At 45.2% G+C, this 19,453-nt stretch overlaps 1 protein-coding gene across 8 annotated transcripts in view; it reads right to left on the bottom strand.

Annotated features, from left to right (window-relative positions):
* Positions 1 to 19,453, bottom strand: part of HIF3A (hypoxia inducible factor 3 subunit alpha) — a 48,664-nt gene that overhangs the window by 11,436 nt on the left and 17,775 nt on the right. For 4 of the 8 annotated variants that reach the window (XM_042439043.1, XM_042439039.1, XM_042439041.1 and 1 more), the window contains exons 2-11: positions 11,630 to 11,820; positions 9,359 to 9,504; positions 7,618 to 7,702; positions 6,866 to 6,975; positions 5,901 to 6,115; positions 4,048 to 4,154; positions 1,715 to 1,862; positions 1,052 to 1,212; positions 675 to 907; positions 118 to 213 (exon numbers count right to left, since the gene is read on the bottom strand). In XM_042439043.1, coding sequence (XP_042294977.1) covers positions 118 to 213; positions 675 to 907; positions 1,052 to 1,212; positions 1,715 to 1,862; positions 4,048 to 4,154; positions 5,901 to 6,115; positions 6,866 to 6,975; positions 7,618 to 7,702; positions 9,359 to 9,504; positions 11,630 to 11,678 — 1,350 coding nt within the window. In that variant the 5' untranslated portion in view covers positions 11,679 to 11,820. Of the gene's footprint in view, positions 1 to 117; positions 214 to 674; positions 908 to 1,051; positions 1,213 to 1,714; positions 1,863 to 4,047; positions 4,155 to 5,900; positions 6,116 to 6,865; positions 6,976 to 7,617; positions 7,703 to 9,358; positions 9,505 to 11,629; positions 11,821 to 15,006; positions 15,186 to 15,266; positions 15,294 to 15,325; positions 15,474 to 19,453 lie in introns of those variants that run through there. The other 4 variants (XM_042439038.1, XM_042439040.1, XM_042439045.1 and 1 more) reach the window with 3 other exon arrangements.

The following is a 19,453-nucleotide window of genomic DNA, read 5'->3' as shown; positions in this document are numbered from 1 at the left end:
CTTGCTTCTTAAAAAGAAGGCAATGGTGGAAAAATGAAAGTTGATATTCTAAGGCTGCTGAACTCAGCACCAGGCTGAAGAGATGGAAGCCCTTTCTCAGCCCACAACTGGTACTACCTGCAGAGTGGTCTCCATTGGCTCAGCCTCCTTGTTGGAAGCAAAGAGCTTCTGCACATTCTCCATGTCGAAAAGCAGTTCTTCCGGCAGTTCGACCTGGTGGGGCGAGAGAATGGAAGCAGACCAAACAGAAGGAGAAAATTGGTGCAGCCATTCCTGCATAGCAAGACAGCATTCAATCTTTATCTTCTCTTTCTCACCCAGTAGATCCCAAAGTCAATTTCTTGCAGGGAAAACTAACTACAAGGTGATAGTGTGCCATAGTGTGCTGGCACACAAATCGACAATGTTTCCCCCACACAGACACACCAGATATGACTAGCCAAATGACCAAATGTATTTATATCTATCCCCATCTATCTATCACTATCTCTCAAATTATTACAACCACAACATACCTGTAATGGGACAAACCCACAGACCTCCCCCTCCCAACAAGGCTTTCCATGCAGGCCATCCACTTGCAAGGCCAACCTGCTGGTTCATGCCAACATAAATACCACCCCAGCGTCACCACCACCACCTCTGTCCAGGGACTAGTTCTACAGGCTCCTTACTGGACTGCTGTTTCCAGAAACCTTCTTGGCCATTGGAGATGGCTTGGGTAGTGGCACCAGAGGCTTTGCTCGCAAAGTGCCCCCTCCTTGGTTCTGGGCCCCAGGAGGGTCGAAAATGGGCCCTAGAAGTTTCTGGAGATCGGGACTGCAGAAGCGCTTGGGGTCCAGCTGCAATTCCTCTTCGCTGATATTGGCAGGACGAAGGAAAGCCAGGATCTTCGGTCCACGCAGCTCTGGGGAGAAAGGAAAGAGAGCAGCAAGACTTAAGACAGGGGTGGCAATTCTGGGGTCCGTGAGCTACATATGGACCCCAAATCTTTTTGTGGCTGTATTTTGCCAGGGCATCCACACCTCCAGTGCCCAAATAATCTCCCTACCGAAACTGAGGTTGATAATCGTGTCTCCACCGTTGGAGTCCAGTTCATCGAGTGCTCCATCAGAGTCCAGCCCTTCGAGGCAGGGCGGGGGCAGCCGACGATGTTCTCCTTGGCGGTCCGTCTGCTCCAAGGAAAGCACCAACCCTTTCTCTTCCACTTGGCTGTAAAAAAGAATTTAGGCAAGGTAGGTGTTACTTGAGTACACTGCACCAGCATCACCTCCACTTGTTACCTGGCTGGAAAAAGGCCATCCTCACTTGTCCTAGCTCTGATAATCATCTTATACCAGCCAGCTCTGGGAGAACCCATGCTATATTATGCATTAAAGCTAGGGTGTGCAAAGGGGCTGTCATACTGCATGTGGCCCTCAAGGCTGTTTTTTGTACCCCTTAACCCTTCTAGATCCTCCAAAGGGCGAACTGCCCTTTTCTGCAAAGACATTTTGGAATTTGGTCTCTGCACAGCTATTACATCTCTCCTTGCTTTGGCATCTCCAACAAAAAAAGGTATCTTGCACTAAAGAGGAAGAGGAATTGTCCTAGCATCTCCCAGACAACATGGGAAACTCAAATTTCCAAGCTCTGATCATTGCTACAAACCCCTATTCCCGGATTCTTCTTTTCATTGTGCAGACAGACATACTATACCTTCCCAGAATCTTACCTTAAAATGAAGTGCACACAGACGATGCTTTCAGGCTGGGAGTTTTTGCTACTGGAGATGACCGTGGCTTGGGTCTGGGTCCACAGGTAGCCGCCGTTCCTGGCCAGAAAACGGTACTGCCCCGTCACGGCCTGCCCTTTGCTCAGCACTACCAATAGGAAGTGAAACACAGACAGTCTAGAACAGACAGACAAATGGATAAGCTGGGTGATGGGGAGGAGACCTGACGGCGGAACAGGATTCGCTCTCTTTCTCTCTGTGATATGAAACTAGCTCATAACCTACAAGCTTGCCCACATGAAAACAAGGACTTGTCTTGTCAAGCAAGATCTGAATGTGGTCAAGATGTCAAAAAATATATTCAGGAGGAAGAAGGCACAAGCTAGGAGAGGCTGCAACAGTTTGCTTTTGCTTGAGCCTCCTAGGAAGTGCAAGATTCCATCTCCTTTACTCCTTTCCCCTTCGTTGAGTATTTTTGCACTCTGAACTTAGTTTGCAGCAACTGAAGGACCAGAATTTGAGAAGCACTGCTTTGAAGCATGCCAATAAAAATGGGGAATGGGAATGTTCTGAAGAATATTATGTTTGACATTTTGGGAGAACTGCCTGGCCCATTATAAAAGGAGCCAGTCTACAGCAACACACCAGAGCTACCTCCTTTAGTTTAACATATTGGCCAAGATCCTGTCTCAGCAGATATAGATACAATGATGGGTCTCACTCATCATGGCTATGGCTCCTGGTGTGACCTCCAAAAACCCATCTTTGAAACCAGGCAGCTGTACCAATATAGGAATTTCTGAGGTTCTGGACTGCAAAGGGTTTACCGAAGAAGCATTCAGACCCTGTGAGGTCATGTCACAGCAATTTGTCCCAAAGCACCTTGCTGCCAGGAGGAGGTAGATGCTTTTTTGCTCACTGCTTTATTCTCCAGTGCATCTAAGTTGTTGCTGCTCCTGGTTTCTAAGGTGAGTTTTGGGAGACACTTCCCCAATATTTATGGTAAAAACGAACCCCAGTATTTACAGTGTCCTATGTCTAGCTTACAACATTGTAAACACTGAATTATGGTGCCAGCCATAATTTGTTTGATCTTACTGTAGCTGATTTACCACAAGTATACACACTGGGCTCCTCCAAACTGCTCTAACTCAGAAGCCATTTTAGAGGAATGCTAGGAGCCACTATGTAAATAAGCTCTTTAACCCAAAATCTGAGCAGAAGGTAGACTGAGATCTACCTCGATGGTATGCAAGAGATTAGCCAAGCATCCTAATTCCCAGCAGACTCCCAGCAGCTGCTAAAAGGTTTTCGGCCCCAAATTAGGTTGCTGAAACACAGAACTTTGGGAGGAAACCAGGAATAGATTTTTGGGCTAACAGACTGTGAACTCAGTTCTGGCATAGATCACAATTCCTATGTTAAGCAAGTGTTCAGAGAAACCATCTTCCTTTATTCTTAGCAAATGTCCATCCTCTGGGGACTACAGCTTGCATCTGGCTCTGGCTGGTGGACCTCAGGTTCTGGCCAAAATCATTAAGTAGATATTTTAAGATGAAAGCCTGACCATCTCTACTTAAACCTGTCTTTTGTTCAGAGCTGTGTATAATTGTAAATTTCAATGCTTATGTGAGAGCCACCGTGGCATAGTGGCCTGAGTGCTGGGGTAGGGCTCTAGAGGCCAGAGTTCGAATTGCCACTCGGCTATGGGAACCCACTGGGTGACCTTGCGGAAGTCATATTCTCTCGGCTTCAGAGGAAGGCAACAACAAACCCCCTCTGGATTAATGTTTCCAAGAAAAAAGAAGGTTCATCTCAGGGTTGCCCAAAGTCAGAAACACCTTGGAGACACACAACGACAATAAAAAATGCTTATTTATCCAAATTCAGCACCCTGAATCCTCTCACCTCTGTGCCGTTACACAAATCCTATTAACATGCTCCTATTGATTTTGCATTATTTACTCCCTTTTTACTGGTGATGGCAGCAGGACTAAAGAAGAGTAATCAATCCCCAGATATTTCTGGCTTCTGAAATTTGCTCCCATGCCTCCCACATATCCTCAAGCTTATCTGAGCCATCACAAGGACTAACAGAAATGAAAACCAAGCAGTCACACCATTAATTTCAATCCCTGTGAACCACATTCGGTACTCTGCTGAGGCTGCTACCGAGGAAACAGGGGAAATTGTCTCCTCCCTTCCCCACTTACCCACCCTTTCTTTTCCTTTTCTTTTTCAGCTTCAGGAAATTGTTATTTCAAGATCAGGATCTCATCCCTCAAAAACCTGGGGGAGGAAAGGAGGCATGGCTTTGGGTAGGTATGACTTACGGGTGTTTATGCTCTTGCTGACAGAATCCGAATCCAGGGCGTGGATGTACTCGTACATGGAGCAGCCAAGCAAGTCTTCAGGGGTGTATCCAGCCACTTCGGCGATCCTGCCCAGGGAGACGGGAACAAGAGACAGCCAGAAATGAGACAGTAATGCAGATCTCCCACGGGCGAGGCTGTTATTCCAGCCTGCATATACATTTAGAACAGCCGTGTAAAGGTACAGCCTTGTAGCCAGGCATGTAGCCCCTGAGGCTCCTTTCAAGACCCTTGTCTTCTCAAGACTCCCCAAACACTTCTTTTCCCATATCTGCCAACATCCCAATTTGGCAGGGATAGTGGCAATTAATTCCCTGTCATCCCACTTTTTAGCTGCTTTCAAAATGTCCAAGTTTCATTCTCCCACTCTCCCCCTTTGTCTTCAGCTTACTTCAGTTGCTGCACACTGAGTTCCAAGTGCAAAAGTAGTTTGTACTCGGTTAAACTCAGCAAGGGGGAAGCAAAGAAGAGGGAGAAATCTTGCATTTAGTCTTCGTTGTTGTTGTGTGCCTTCAAGTCGTTTCCGACTGATGGTGACCCTAAGGAGAACCTATGAAGGGGTTTTGTTGGCAAATCTGTTCAGAGAGGGTTTCTCTTTGCTTTTGCCATCTTCTGAGTTGAGAGAGGGTGACTTGGACAAGGTTACCCAGGGTTTCCCTAGTTGAACAGGGATATGAACCTTGGTCTGCAAAGTCATAGTCCAATATTCAAACCCACTACATCACACTAGCTCTGTTAGCCCTAGGCTCAGGCAAAAGCAAACTGCTGTTGCTTCTCTTAGTTTATGTGTTCTTCCTCATTAATAACTTAAATTAATTAGTAACATTAATACCATCTCAACCATACTCTGATATTATTTGGCCACATACGTCCCAGTTTTCATACGTGAAATCTTGGAGGGTATGTTTAGCTGGCCTTCAGGAGAGGCAATTCACCTCTTAAATAGGTTGCAGGTACTCCTTACACTGATACACAAGTAATATGATGACCCTATAGAGAACCTATGATGCAGTTTTGTTGGCAAGCACTGTGTTGTGTGCTGTCAATGTATTATGTTTTATTGCTGGTTTAACTATGTGTTTTTAATTTATGTTTTAATATTAACAATATTTAATTATTTTTAAACTTTTGTAACCAATGTTTTTACATCTGTCTTTTTAAATTATTGTAACTTGCCTTGTATCCCATTGGAGGGAAAGGCAGGATATAAATCCTTGAAATAAAACATCCAAATACACACACGCTTCTGGCCACTTGGGTTCTTTTTATGTTTTGGCAATCCATGCAGCTTCAGGAGCAGAAAACTGGTCTCTGGATCTGCTGCAGTTGCCCAACCCTGATTTACAGATACTGACACATCTATAAATAGGCTCAAAACATGCAGTGGGCAGCATACACTCTAGAATTCTCTTCACACAGTGGCCATCTAGTTGCCTCTGGGAAGATTGCCAGCAGGACATGAGTGCGAATTCATTCTGCATTCCTCATCAGCTCACATGCAGAGACAAACTACATCATTAAAAAAGGCAATGTAGAGCCAACCTGACTAGTAGCTGATGTAAATCTTCACTAATTCTCTTCTCACAGGAAGCAACAAGTAACGTTACACGTTTTCCTCTAGCTGCAAGGAAGTCTTCAAAAAGTGCACCGTTTACGAACACTATTTGTAATTCAGGATTTATCATGTGCAAATTCAAACATAGTCAAACAATATTTTCTGCACAGGAAGCAGCATTTTCTGTGCAGAAAATAGTAAGTTACATTTTAAAAATACAATTTAAAAAATATCCCAGCTGTTGTCATCTTCTGCTTACCTGTCATCACAGTAAGTGAATTTCATGTCCATAGTATGGCGGCTGAGGAAGGTGCCACTGTCCAGGGGTGTCTCAATGTTGGCAGGGTGTGGGATGGCCTCGCAGATCAGCACCAGGCAACGCAAAGGGGGTTCCACAAAGCCTCCCTCTGCCTCCTTCCCTGCAGCAGGCTTGGCAGGTGCATATGAGCGCATGTGCCCGGCACAATGCAGCACCTATGGGGACAGGAGAGGACAGCAACCAATAAACAGAAGCCGCTGCTGCTGCACATGAAAGTATTTGCCCTGCCTGTTTTAAGATGAGCTCAAAAATATTACTTTCCTCCAGCAACCAAAACACCATAGCACCATCACTATATAGCAATGCCTTCTCTAACATTTCAAGGCTTTGAAGACTACCTTTGAGTAGCCAGACTAGGGCATGGATATCTAGGGCTTGTTCCTTATGTTGCTATTAACTGCCTTGGAGCCAACTTCGACATGGTGACCCTATAACTGAGACGCCTCCAAGCCCTTCTGTCCTCAGCTCAAGTCCTGCAGGCTCAGGGCCATGGCCTCCTTAATTGAATCTATCCATCTATTATGTGCCTTCCCTCTCTTTCTGGCACTCGTCACCTTGCCAAGCATTATTCTCTTTTCCAGTGAGTCATGTCAAGTCTTCTCATTATGTGGCCAAAGTACAACAGCCTCCATTTGGCTTCCAGGGAGAGTTCAGTTCCTTATGATCCCTCTTTTTTTGAACCGTCGTGCCCCACCCAAAGTAAAATGCACACATGCTTACCCTCATGTTATATGCACATATGTCACTACCAGGAAGCTAGGGCAATTTCTACAGTACAGCCCTGCGGATGTTACAGTCCAAACAGATATTTCTAAATATCTCCCCCACATCCTCATCTGTTCCCTCCTGGCTCTGTGATTCCCTGCACCCCATACATCTCCATGCTCTCCCTTCTAGCCACTCACTTTCCAGGTGGCAGACTTGAGGTTGACGGTCCGTCCCCTGGTGGTCAGAGTGCTCTTCATGCGCACAGAGAAGCTGCGCTCCGTTTTCACTTCTTTCTTCTTTGAGAAACCTGGGAGATCAAATACCCATTAGTCCTTATTGGGCTACTGAGCATGCTCAGTCCCCATTAGGCTGGGGTTCCCCTATCATTTGTGTCCTCCACTATCATGACTTTTTCTACTTCTGCAAAAGCCAGGGTTTCTGCAAGCGAGCTAAGGCTCATCTCTCATTCATGCACTGGGCCATTTTTGGCTGCAAAAACATCAATGTGCAGAAAACAAATTTGCTGTTCGTATACATTCAAAGGAGCATGATGATGTCAGGATCAGGAAATGGTAGGTTTTTGTCAGAAAAAGAGTGGTTGTAAAGCAGGGTGGGCACACACAGAAGACCCCCCCCTCCACCAGCACAAATCACCTTCAATGTATTTCCTACAAAAATGTTTCCCCATGTTTCTGGAAATTTCTACCATTGATAGTTTTTGCATGTTATTTTTAGGTGGGGAAAGGGTTGCTTTTTTTCATCACTTTCAGACCTAGCGTAGCCTGCAGCAGGGGACCAAGGCAAAAACTTGACCCCAAAACTTGCCAGCCATAACAGCTAAAGAAGGGGGAGTGTTACAGTCAGCTCTCCTGGACCCCAACCCAACCCAACCCCAATGGATGCACTGAGTATCCATTCAAGGAAAGGAGGCTGCACCCAGTAGTCCCACCTTGCCTGGGGCTTAGTACATCTTGCAACTCCTCCTGATCGCAGGGATGAATGAAGTCAAAGACGCTGTGACCAATGAGCTCCAGCTAGTGGAAAGAAAGAGGAAAGAGAATTGGGAACATTAGAAAGCGGGGGTGGGAGAAGGCTGGAGGCAGTGCACCCGTGCCTCTGCAAAGCAATGGATGAGCACAGCACCATATGCTCAAACACGTGCCCAGGAACGAGAATCTGCCAAGAGCGAGCAGATTGGCTCAGATGCCCTGGCGCTCGCCAATCCGGAATCCCATCCACCCCTCCCTGCGTTCCCTTTCAGCCTCCCACGGATGTCATTAAGAACTTTGCAGCCAGAGTGCATAGTGGGAAGAACGCATTTTCTGCAGGCTTTTGACCCACACATATGAAAACGATTTCTCTCTTTCACCATCAGCCCCGGTTCTTCAAGGGTTTATGAAGAGGTGATTTAAGGAGATGCTTACGGCCGGTACATCTTGCAGCAAATGGTTCTAGCCGTTAGTACACGCACACAAAAAAGACCCCTCCCCAAAACCACTTCAATTGTCATTTGCAACTGCCACGATTTCCACTTGTCTTTGGCAATAAAGAAACAAATTCATAACAATAAAAGTTATGATGCAAAGGGATCACGTAGCACATTTAAGGCTGGCTGAAAGAAAAAAAGCCAGTAGCATGATCTTTCATAGACGAACCTGCTTCCTTAGACGCGGGTTTGGAGTGGAGAATCCAGAGATAGACCTATACAAGCAGGTTGTGTGTGGGCATGTGTTTGATCACCTTTCATCATCCACAGGAATATGTTTTAGTGGGGGAAAAAGAGAATTAAAAAAAAAAAAGAATGTTTTGTAAAATGTTATAAAACTGACCTACTTGAAGCAAATATAATATAATCCAATTGGGTTTGGGGGGGGGGAAACACGTTTAATAAAATCTTGAAAGTGTACACCATGACTTTTATTTAAAGGCAGTCTTCCTCCTGCCTTTGTAAAACTGAACTTGCCACCTCATCTCCACACTCACAAGGCTTTGAATTTGAATTGACATTCTTGTACTACAAGATCCCTTTGCATCATGATGTTCATTATTATTATATTTATTCAATGGGGACTTTTTTCTTGAGCTCTGTCTTCCCAGAAAACTGATCACAAGGATACCATCACATTTTTAAATATGCTGGCGGAGCACAATAATCCATACAGAAATTACGCTGCCGTTGGCAGAAAATTTGCATTTTCAAGACTCTTTTGAAATGGCCAGAGAAAAATGCCAGCAATGGATGCTATTCTGCAGGGCTGAAAGATAAGTGTTGTTGTTTTTAAAAACTTCCAAACCCCAAAAAATAGGGACAATGTAGGTCTTTGTTTCCGGAATGAAAAGTTGCACAAGCCATTTTAAAGGATATACAAAGCAATTCTGCAGGAAATACAGCAGCATAAAGAGCCACTGTTTCTCATTCTAGATTGTGATGTACAGTATATGGATGTTTCAGAAGGCAAGATAGTGGCCACATTCATCCTTGCATCACGAGACTGAGTTTCAGTAAAGCATAGTTGCGTGCTTTTTCATCTTATCTCCTCCTTCAGCATGGTTATGAAGTGACCAGAAGTTTCAATTAGCTTCCATTTCAGATTAACCACAGTTTAGTACAACCTCCGAACCCTAAACTATAATTCAGCTTCACCCGCATGGTTGCCTCCTTGTGCCATCTCAGATTGCAAATGTCTCACCTGACTGAGCCCCAGGTGTTTGTTAACATTCTCAGAAAGGTAGATCATGTCCCCTTCCTCGGTCAGGACCATGAGGAAGCCGTCCAAGGCCTTCAGGTAATAAGCATCCACCTGTTCCTCTGCTTCCACCTCGTCCCTCCATTCTCCTGTTTTAAACAGACAGCAGAACAGAATTGCTTCGGGGCATGGATAGTTCAAATAAGCCATCGCTCAGAGACACAACACCTAGTTCTAAATAAGCCTGTAAGCTGCCTTGGATCCTGTCCCAGGTAAAAGGTAGAGTATAAATTCAATGCATAAATTGAATTTATCAAATGACTAGATCTCAGAGTGGTAGTATTTTAAATTCCTCTTCATCTGGGAAAGGCAGTGCCAGAATCCTAAGACTGCTTTAAGCTGGACTACATACCTCTCTGCTTCCCAAGGACTGTGGAAAGAATCCATTTTCTGCTCTGAGAATACAGACCTTCATTTTCAAGGTTTTTACATCCCACCCATGAGGACCAGAAAGCTGCTTTAAATGAAGAACATATCAATTTTATTTATTTTATTTATATCCAAGGGGCCAAGACTTTCAGCCTGACAGATTTAACACCAGCTATCCTGAAAGTCAACCAGCAGACAAGCAGACGTCTTGCAGGTTTATCTCCATCTCAAATGATATATGCCAGCACTGCCTTTTCTACATGAAGAGGAATTTAAAATACTACCGCGCTGAGATCTAGTCATCTGATAAAAGCAAAAAGGCTCAATTTCAAGGTCCAAATACTTAAGGCAGGGGAATTAAGGGCAAGGTGATTAGTCTATATATACATCTGGATGCTTGCAAAGGTCTAATCTGCACTGCAGAAACAATGCAATTTGAAACTGTTTTAACTGCCATAGCGCCATGCTATGGAATTCTGGGTTTTGTCGTTTTGTGAGATATTTAGCTTTCTCTGTCAGAAAGTTCTGGTGCTACAACAAACTACAGATCCCAAGGTTCCCTACAACGGAGCCATGGTCATTAAAGTCGTGTCAAACTGCATTATTTCTGCAGTGCAGATTAGAACAAAGACTTATGAGTTGTGGAACCTGCTACAGATAGTGAAGATCAACTTTCTATGGTTCAGATTCAAGCATTTGATGTATTCTGGGTACACAAAGATTCTTGGGTTGTCCATTTTCACTTACTGGAATATTCCTGGAGGGCAGGCAGTTTGGAGAAAGATGAGAGCACAGGACCAGACTGCTGGGGATCTCATAGTGCGGCCAGTTCCAAAACTCAGGACTAGAGATAACTCCAGTTTAGATTACTGAGATTCAAATCCTGCAGTTAGAACTGTCCCCTGCATTCATAAGTTTCAGTACTTATGTCTAGAAACCTGCTTTTTGAGCTTTAAATGAAGCCAAAGATTCTCTGGGTCATAGAGTCGCTGGCTGGTTAATGTAGTAGCCATTCTTCCATTGGCATCAGCAGGCAGGCACTCCTGATCATCTGCCAATGCCTATCCTTTAAGCCGCACCCTGCAGCAGTCATTTGCTGATACAGCCAAGTCTGCCAGTGGGGTGGAAAGGAGAAAAGGCTGCTATGAGCTGCTTAGCCAAAAGAAAGTGCTAAATTCCAGAAGCCAGCATCCAGGGGCTAGTAAGCAACCACCATGTTCTTTTCCCCTGCCTTCCCGTCTGGTGCATCAGGGGCTATAGGTAGGCTAACACCTCTTGCCACAACTTAGGTATAGGGCAAGACTGGGCACTTGCTGAGATTCGACACCATACCTTCCCCATTATCCAGCCCCCTCGAGTCTCCTGTCTATCTTTATTTCAAAATTGGAAATGACCAGAACAACACTTCTAGCTTTTTTCTTTTGGGGGAAGAAGTTTGTTTCACATCTCCAAAGGTTCATGGACCATTGTATCTGCTGGAAGTTCCTGGGCACATAACTATCAATTTTTAGGGTGATTTTTTTTCTATGATGGGAAAGTCTTAGGGTCATACTGGGGAGCTTGAGATGGGCCATGCAATTCCAACCCTTTGTGTAAGGCAAAGATGAGCAAAAGTACCCCAAAATGCCTTTTAGGGAAATGGGTGCATTTTCACCATCTTTTGGAGCCCCATCGGCCATTCTAGGCCCAGGAAAAGGCTTTTTTTAAAACCAGAAGAAAACTGGAAGTGAATTCTGGTCACTTCCTATTGTGAGAAAATCCTCTCCTGAGACTAAAAAGGCTTAAGTGGACCCTAAAAACATGACAGGAAGGGAAGAAAAGGGAGAAAAAAATGGTTGCACTCACCAGAGTTCAACATCTTGTGCATCCTCAGGTAGCTGATGGTCAGGCGCATGATGGATGCCTTGTCTAAGTGGGCACTTACCCCCCGGGCAAAGGGCAAAGTGTGTGCCAGCTGGTAAAACACCTCTGTTTCTTTGCTGCGCCGGCATCGTGCTGCATCTCGCGATTTCTCCTTCCGGATTTCTGTGGTAGACCTATGGGAAGGAGAGGGAGAATGTGAAACACCAATCTCTCATTCAGTGCCCTCTGCGGAGGACCCCAGGCTATGCCATCATTATGACAAAGGCCTCCCAGTATGGCATAATGGTAAATCAGGTTAGCGTCTATGGGTCGTGGGATCTGTAGTTTGATGAAGTGCTTAGAATTCTGAAGTGGAGACCTGTAGCCCATTCACACTATAGAAATGCAGTTGTCCCTCTGTGTCCACGGATTCTTTATCCATGGATTCAAGCATCTACAGCTTGAAAATATTCAAAAAATATAAAATCCCAAAAGCAAACCTGGATTTTGCCATTTTATATAAGGTGGTGACAACCTGGATTATTTCTGCAATATGGAGGCAACTTGGCTTTCCCAAGTTGTTTGCGCTACAACATATTCAGTTCTAGGATACTGGACTCTGGAGATGCTGAAAAATATTTGCAGATTCTGAAAATTATCTGCTGCTTTTGAAAGCCTGTACAGTAATGTGTTTATCCCCCTTGAAGGCAAGGAATACTCAGAATAAAGCTTCAACCGGATACAAAAACATGTTTCTTGGGTCTGGTTGTTTAGGCATCATGGAACACCTTTAATTCTGCACTCACAAACACTCCTGCAAAAAGGTGTCATTTTGATACCTTGCAATACATAGGAATTCTGCCCCAAATTAAGGCATTCAGTCCAGGTTTTCTTGTTTTCTCCTTGAATGTGGGTTACCATGCCGCAAAACCAGACCAAGGTTACTTCACTGGACTACAGTGAAGGGCACATGCCAGCTGGGTAATACTGGGCATTTTAGCCAAGAATACCCTCCTCCTATCTATGCTCCACACACAAGCCATAAGGAATTTCCAGAGAAATTGTTATTAATGATATGCCCATTATACATTCATGTCTATACACAGAGACTCACACCCACACATGCTTTGACAACAGTCTTTGTGAGCTTGACATGGAGCCATGGGATGCTCAGGGGTGTAGCTACAGGGAGACGACAAAATACGGGCAATAAGGGATAATAATTCTGCCCCGATCAATTAAACATTCCTACAGTCTCCAAATTTCTAGCATAGCAAAGGGTGAGATATTGAAAATCGTTCACATCTAGAATTCCTCTGTTTGTTGCATTCACCATTCCCTTGGTCAGTCATGCCACCTGCTCCTTTTCTTTAGAGGCCAAAACTCTGTTTCTAAATGTGCAACTGAAGTTTGGAAATTACTGCAGTGCTAGAAATGTAGGGACTGAAGGAGCATTTCATGGGGAAGGTCAGAATGATAATTTGGGGTGCAATGCCCTCCTTCCTCCTTCCCCGTCGCAACACCCCTGGGCTGCCTCCTTCATAGGTAAAACCCACAAACAGCCCACTCTCAAGTCTGCCATAAGGAAGGCAGCTTCTTGGGACTGGGGAAAGATTGGGTGCCTGTAAAACAGATGTCTGTCCATCTTCCTTTTAGGGAAAACATCTCTTTCTGGGATTTCCCCATGAAGGTGGGAGTGTGGCAAAATGGGCACACAGATTGGAAAGCAGGCTGGCAAAAGCACTGGAAAACAGGAGACGCCCACATACACATACATGCACTGCAGATGAAAAATAGGGACATTATATTACTATAATGACTCAGAATCTCAAGCCTGCACAAATAACACTTGTATCAGTATAGTACTGCCTAAACCAAGACCCACTCCATGCAGCTCGAAATTAGCAGAAGACAAAGTATAGCCTGGCTGGAGAGTAGAGAGTCGCATATAGTCCCTTAAAGATGTTTTTATGGCCCTGGACACCTCCAGAATCCCGTTGTTGTTATGTACCTTCAAATCATTTTGGACTTATGGCAACCCTAAAGCGAACCTATCATGGGGTTTTCTTCCAAGTTTGTTCCGAGGGGTTTTGCCAATGTCGTCTCATGGGGCTGAGAGAGTGTGACTTGCCCAAGGTCACCAGTGGGTTTCCATGCCTGAGCCAGGATTCAAACCCTGGTCTCCAGAGTCATAGTCCAATGCTCAAACCGTTACAGTGACTCTACCATGCTGGCTCTCCTCCAGAATCCCTAGACCAACTTGTTTCTAGCCAAAAAAAGGAGAGGCAGAATAACTGCTCCTGGAAGCCTTCCAGGAACAATAATTTACCTTAGAAATAGGTCACAAAGTCTTCCAGCATTGTTTTGCACTGAACAAAAATACTCATTTTTTGAGAACCCATATATTCCAACGTCCAGCAACTTTGGGGTTGTGTGTTTAAATTTGGGCAGCCTGTGTGGCCCCTGGAAAACCCCAGAGACATTAAAGTGACTCTTGGACCTGCCACAGTTATCCTTTCATACTACACCATTATAACACTAGGATTCCACTTTAACTGCCATGACAATATTCTATGGAATCCTGGGATCTGTAGTTTTGTAAAACATTAGATCTCTCTGGTTTGAGCATCGCACTATGACTCTGGAGACCAGGGTTTGAATCTCCAGTCAGCCATGAAACCCACTGGGTGACCCTGGGCAAGTCACATTCTCTCAGCTTCAGAGGATGGCAATAGGAAACCCTTATCTGAAGAAAACAAACTGCCAAGAAAACCCTGTGATAGGTGCGCTTTAGGGTCGCCATAATCGGAAATGACCTATAGCACCATCTTGCCATGGCTTGCAGGCACTGTTAGAGAAATGAAACAAATGCTCTGCAGAGATAAAGGCCTTGCACAGCTCCATAGGTTTCCCACAAACACATTGCCGCCCCCACTCTCTAGGAAACTGTACAAAATGTCTTTGCTGCAGTTGGCTCCAGCAGAAATCCTACAAAATCAAGAAACTTCTCCATCTCATACAATATGAAAGGAAGAAATGATCCTATAAAGTGTCACGTCCCTATATTCCTGGAACTAGCCGTATTTATTATTTTTTACATTTTAAGCGGCCCCCATCTTTCTGCAATATTTACACAGAGACAGAGAGAGATGGGAAAAGGATGAGAGAGAGATGGGGAAACTAGGCTGGGAGATAGAATGCGGTATTATATTAGTATTAGTATTATTAGTATTATTCTATATCCCACTCTTTTCCCCAAACTGGGAAACAGAGTGGCTTACAAAGCATTCAAAGCCACTAATTCCCCTTTCCCCATTTTTAAAGAACAAAACTTTCTAGCCTTTAAGACCCTTAAGACAAGTTTTAAAGGTTTTAGTTACCCTTTGGGGTAAAAGAAAGCAAAAGCTGCTGGCACACTGCAGAATCAATGCACAGCAACCTCCTCGGAAGGAGCCAAGGACCAAAATATGGAAGCCTTGAGGTTGCAGTGCTTTGCAGAACCCATCCAACCCTTACACATGAAGCTGCCGGAGCCTACAAGAAAGACAAAGAAATCTGGAAGCATTGAAGCATGGAAGAACACCACAAGTTCCAGAAGATCCCATCCCAGACCTTTCAGCCAAGAATTCCCAACGCCTACCTAGATCCAGGCAGATGCTCAAATGCCTTCACAACCCAAAAAGCATGCCCAGACCTCACCTGTACCACCTCCTCCTGGCCCTCAGCCGCTTCCGGCGCCGCCGCATAGCCGGCGCCTGGCTCTCTGTTCACTCCCAGAGCCTGAATAAACTGGACTCTGAGCTCCACCAGTCCTCCCAGAGCCTCTTTCCACCATCCCTCCCTCTCTGGTCCCATTATGGGTACAGGCTGTTCCATTCCTGTCCCTTGGCACCCTGCCCATCACTCTAGGGCTCCAGGGTTGCAGAGAACAGGCTGTGTTTTGCCACAAGGTATAACGGGTGTCTTATCTGCTGCTCTTCATTTACTCCCAGGCCGAGGGTTCACCAAGAAGGCATGGCCACCGTCCAGGTGGACCACAGGGTCACCAGACAAGACATGGTGGCTGGCAGCGAGGAGGAGGATCTTCAGGCGTCACCACGTGCATGCAAGAAGTGCATATGCGCAGAGGCGTGAGCGTAACTGTAAATAATCAGTGACACACACATACACACCAAGATGCTGGCTAGCTGAACCAGAGGCAATTCTGATGCAACCCCTCCTGAGACAAACACGTGTGGGAAAATGTCAGAAATACAAATATCCCCTGCAGAATTTGCACGGAAGAATGGCAGTCAGGCAGAAAGGAGATGAAATTAACCAAAGGCTGTTGCCACACTGCAGAATTAATGCAGTATGACATCGATTTAACTGTCATGGCTCCATCCTATGGGATCTGTAGTGTGTTCAATGCTCCAGAGCTCTCTGACAGAGAAGGCTAACTATCTCACAGAACTACAGATCTCAGAGTTCTGTAGCACTGAGCCATGGCACTTAAAGAAGCATCCAACTGCATTAATTCTGCAGTGTAGATTCAGCCTACGTTTGTAAATTATTTACATATATTCCTATTCTTTCTACTGTTGTTGTTGTTGTTGTTGTTGTTGCTATGTGCCACTAAGTCACAACTCATAGAGACCCTAAGGCGGTGAACCTATCAAGGGGTATTATTGGGAAGTTTCTTCAGAGAAGGGTTGCCACTGCCATGCTCTGAGGCTGAGAGAGTGTGATGTGCCCAAGGTCACCCAATGAGTTTCCATGGCTGAACCGGGATGCACACCTTAGTCTGCAGAGTCACAGTCCAATGTTCAAACTATTACACAGCTACAGTATTACAAGTCAATATGAATGAGGAGAAAAGGCTTTCCAAATCACACAGGGACAATTCATAGGTGGACAAAAGAGAGAGGTGCTGCGTGTCGCTATTTGCATCCCTCCCACGTGGCTCCTATTTTTGGGATGCTGTTCCTGAGAAAGTTTGCAGCAGACACAGCCCTGCTGAATCCTAGCAGGGTTGCTGTTTCTGTTCATTCTGCTGCACCGCGCGACAACACAACTCGATAACAGCAGACTACGCAAAAGGACACGTGCAGCACCAAAGCCTTCTGCTCAGATCAAGCATCTCTGACGTCAGTTTCCTTCCTCCACTGAGAATATCTCGGCTCCACACATGCGGCATCGGCGACTTTGCAAAGACACACAAACCACCCACCCATCCCCTTTATTAGCACAAAACTGGAAAGATGTGGCAGAGGTGGGGGAGAAGCAACGGTTTTATTGCATTTTATCTTAGGGTTTATTATGTGTTTTTAATTGTGTTTTCTGTTTTAATATGCTGTACTTCATCTTGATGAGAGCCAGCATGGTGTAGTGGTTTGAATGTTGGGCTATGACTCTGGAGACCCCTGAGAGAGTGTGACTTGCCAAAGGCCACCCAGTGGGTTTTCATAGCAAAGCTGGTCTCCCAGTGTCCTAGTCCAATGCTCAAACCATTACACCACACTGGCTCTCATATGTTCACCTTAGGGTCATACAACAACAACTACATAGGCAAATATTCCAAAATCCATTAAAAAATCTAAAATCAAAAACACTTGTGGTTGCAAGCATTTCAAAGATGGAAGACTCCATCTGCATTTCTCCCACGTACCCAGATTCCCCCTGCCATTACAGTCAGCCCTACATATCCACTGACTTTTTTTTTATCATGGGTTTGAAAATATTTCTATAACGTATACATTCCAAAAAGGAAGATCTGATTTTGCGGTTTTATATAAGGGATACCGTTTCACTACGCCACTGCATTTAATGGGACTTGAGCAGCCATGGATTTTGTTATCCATGGCTGGTCCTGGAACCAAATCCCAGCGAATACCAAGGCCCCACTGTACTTTGTAAATGTCAGCCTTTAGGGCAGTACTATACACCACTCAGCAGTTCAGATCCAGGTTCCTTCTCCTCCAGTGCCCGGCCCTCTGAGCTTTCCATGCCTTGATCATACAGATCAAAAACCCTTAACCACTGGAGTGTGTGTGTGTGTGTGTGTGTGGCCTCTTTCCCCCTCCCAAGCAGGAATCCTGTTGCACGTGCTCTTGGCAGTGCCTTTGGCTGTTCCGTCCATGTCCGTCCAGGACACTGTGTACTGTAGACAGGGACCGATGCCAAGTACTCATCGCTGGAGGAGGGAGGAGAAAGGGTGGGTGGAAAGAAAGGTACTACTGCTAAGAAGGGGAGGAAGGAGAGACCTCCAGCTACTAGACCTACCCTTCTACAAACCTTTGGCATCACCTTTCAAAAGAAAGGGGTGCAACCCCTCGTGGATTTTGGAGACGCATCTACATTCCTATCCCCTGTCCCAAGAAATAATTTTACTGAATTGCCAAGAAGGAGACATGTCTCCCACTTTATTCCTCCCACTGCTTCTGCAGTTGATTCCTCCACCGTTCCTCCCAAATCTGGGAATCCTCTGCTTTTTTTTTGGGGGGGGGGAATATTATTTGGAAGGGGTTAGTCCTTATGCTCAATTCCAGAGCATTCCTTCATCCAGTTCTATAGTGTCAATCAACACCAGAACTGAGCTAGCAACCGCCTTTGGTTTGCAGAAAGGGAGAAGGATAGGAGAGCATATGGAGGGCAATTTTGTTGTATGTGTGTCTGTGTCCCCCACATCTTCCACCCCAAACACTCAAGCTGAACCAGGAGTGTCTACAAAGCCAACCCCACTCTGTTTCCCGTTCTTCACACCCACACAAGGGCCTCTTCCCTCTGGGTTGGGTGGGAACGCAATGTTCCTGGCAAAGCGCCGGGCTCCCCACCCCATAGCTTTACATCTGTAGAGTATATTTCTTGTGTACATAAAGGAGGGGCAATGAACCACCTTTTACCTGAACCAACTCGGGAAGGTGGCGCTGAACACACAACACCCCTGGGTGCTCTTTAGAGCCACCAGCTAGGATTTTAACCTTTAGATGCCAAGCGCCATTTGCATTTGCAAAACCCCTTTCCACTCTCAGCATGACCGTCAGGCTGACTGTTGGATCCATTATACAGACTGAGGCCAATGGAATAAGGACTTGCTCAGGGTCATTCAACAAGGTTTATAAAAAATACAGTTGGCCTTCCATAGCCATGGGTTTTTTACTCCATGGATTCAACCATCCACGCCTTGAAAATATTTTTTAAAACATGTAAATTCCAAAAAGTAAACCTAGATTTTTTCATTTTATGTAAGGTACACCCTTTTATTATGCCAAGTTATATACTGGGACTTGAGCATCCATGGATTTTGCTATCCATAAGGGTTTCTGGAACCAAACTGAAGCAGATACCAAGGGCCCAAAACGCCTGCCACCAACTAGCCACAAATAGCAAATCCCTTGAAGGAGTATACTGACATTTCCTTCATATGGACTAGTAATAGCTTAGCACTGCCACTTAGCACTGTGTTTATCTGCAGTTAGCAAAGCCAGCTCTACAAAGCAGCATTTCTCAGGCCCCAAGACTGGCACACTGCCCTGCTATTCTTGATTTGCATGGTGCGCCTATGAAGAGGCAGTAGGATAAAGGTTGGCATGCTTTGCATTGGTTCAAATGAAGAAGTGAGGACCTTGAGGGGATCCTTCCACAAGACACATGCAACCCAGTCCTGGAATTAGTATTGAAAATTGGGGTGATTAAGAATGGCTAGTTAATCTCATCTGATTTTGGAAGCTAAGCAGGGTCAGCCCTTCTTAGTGCTTGGATGCAAGACCACCAACAAACAGCAGGTGCAATAGGCTCTATTTCAGAGGAAGGAACTGGCAGAACCACCTCTGAGGATTTCTTGCCTAA

Source organism: Sceloporus undulatus, chromosome 9, assembly GCF_019175285.1.
Source record: "Sceloporus undulatus isolate JIND9_A2432 ecotype Alabama chromosome 9, SceUnd_v1.1, whole genome shotgun sequence".
Classification (NCBI taxonomy): Eukaryota; Metazoa; Chordata; class Lepidosauria; order Squamata; family Phrynosomatidae; genus Sceloporus; species Sceloporus undulatus.
This window is presented reverse-complemented; position numbering and strand designations above follow the sequence as displayed.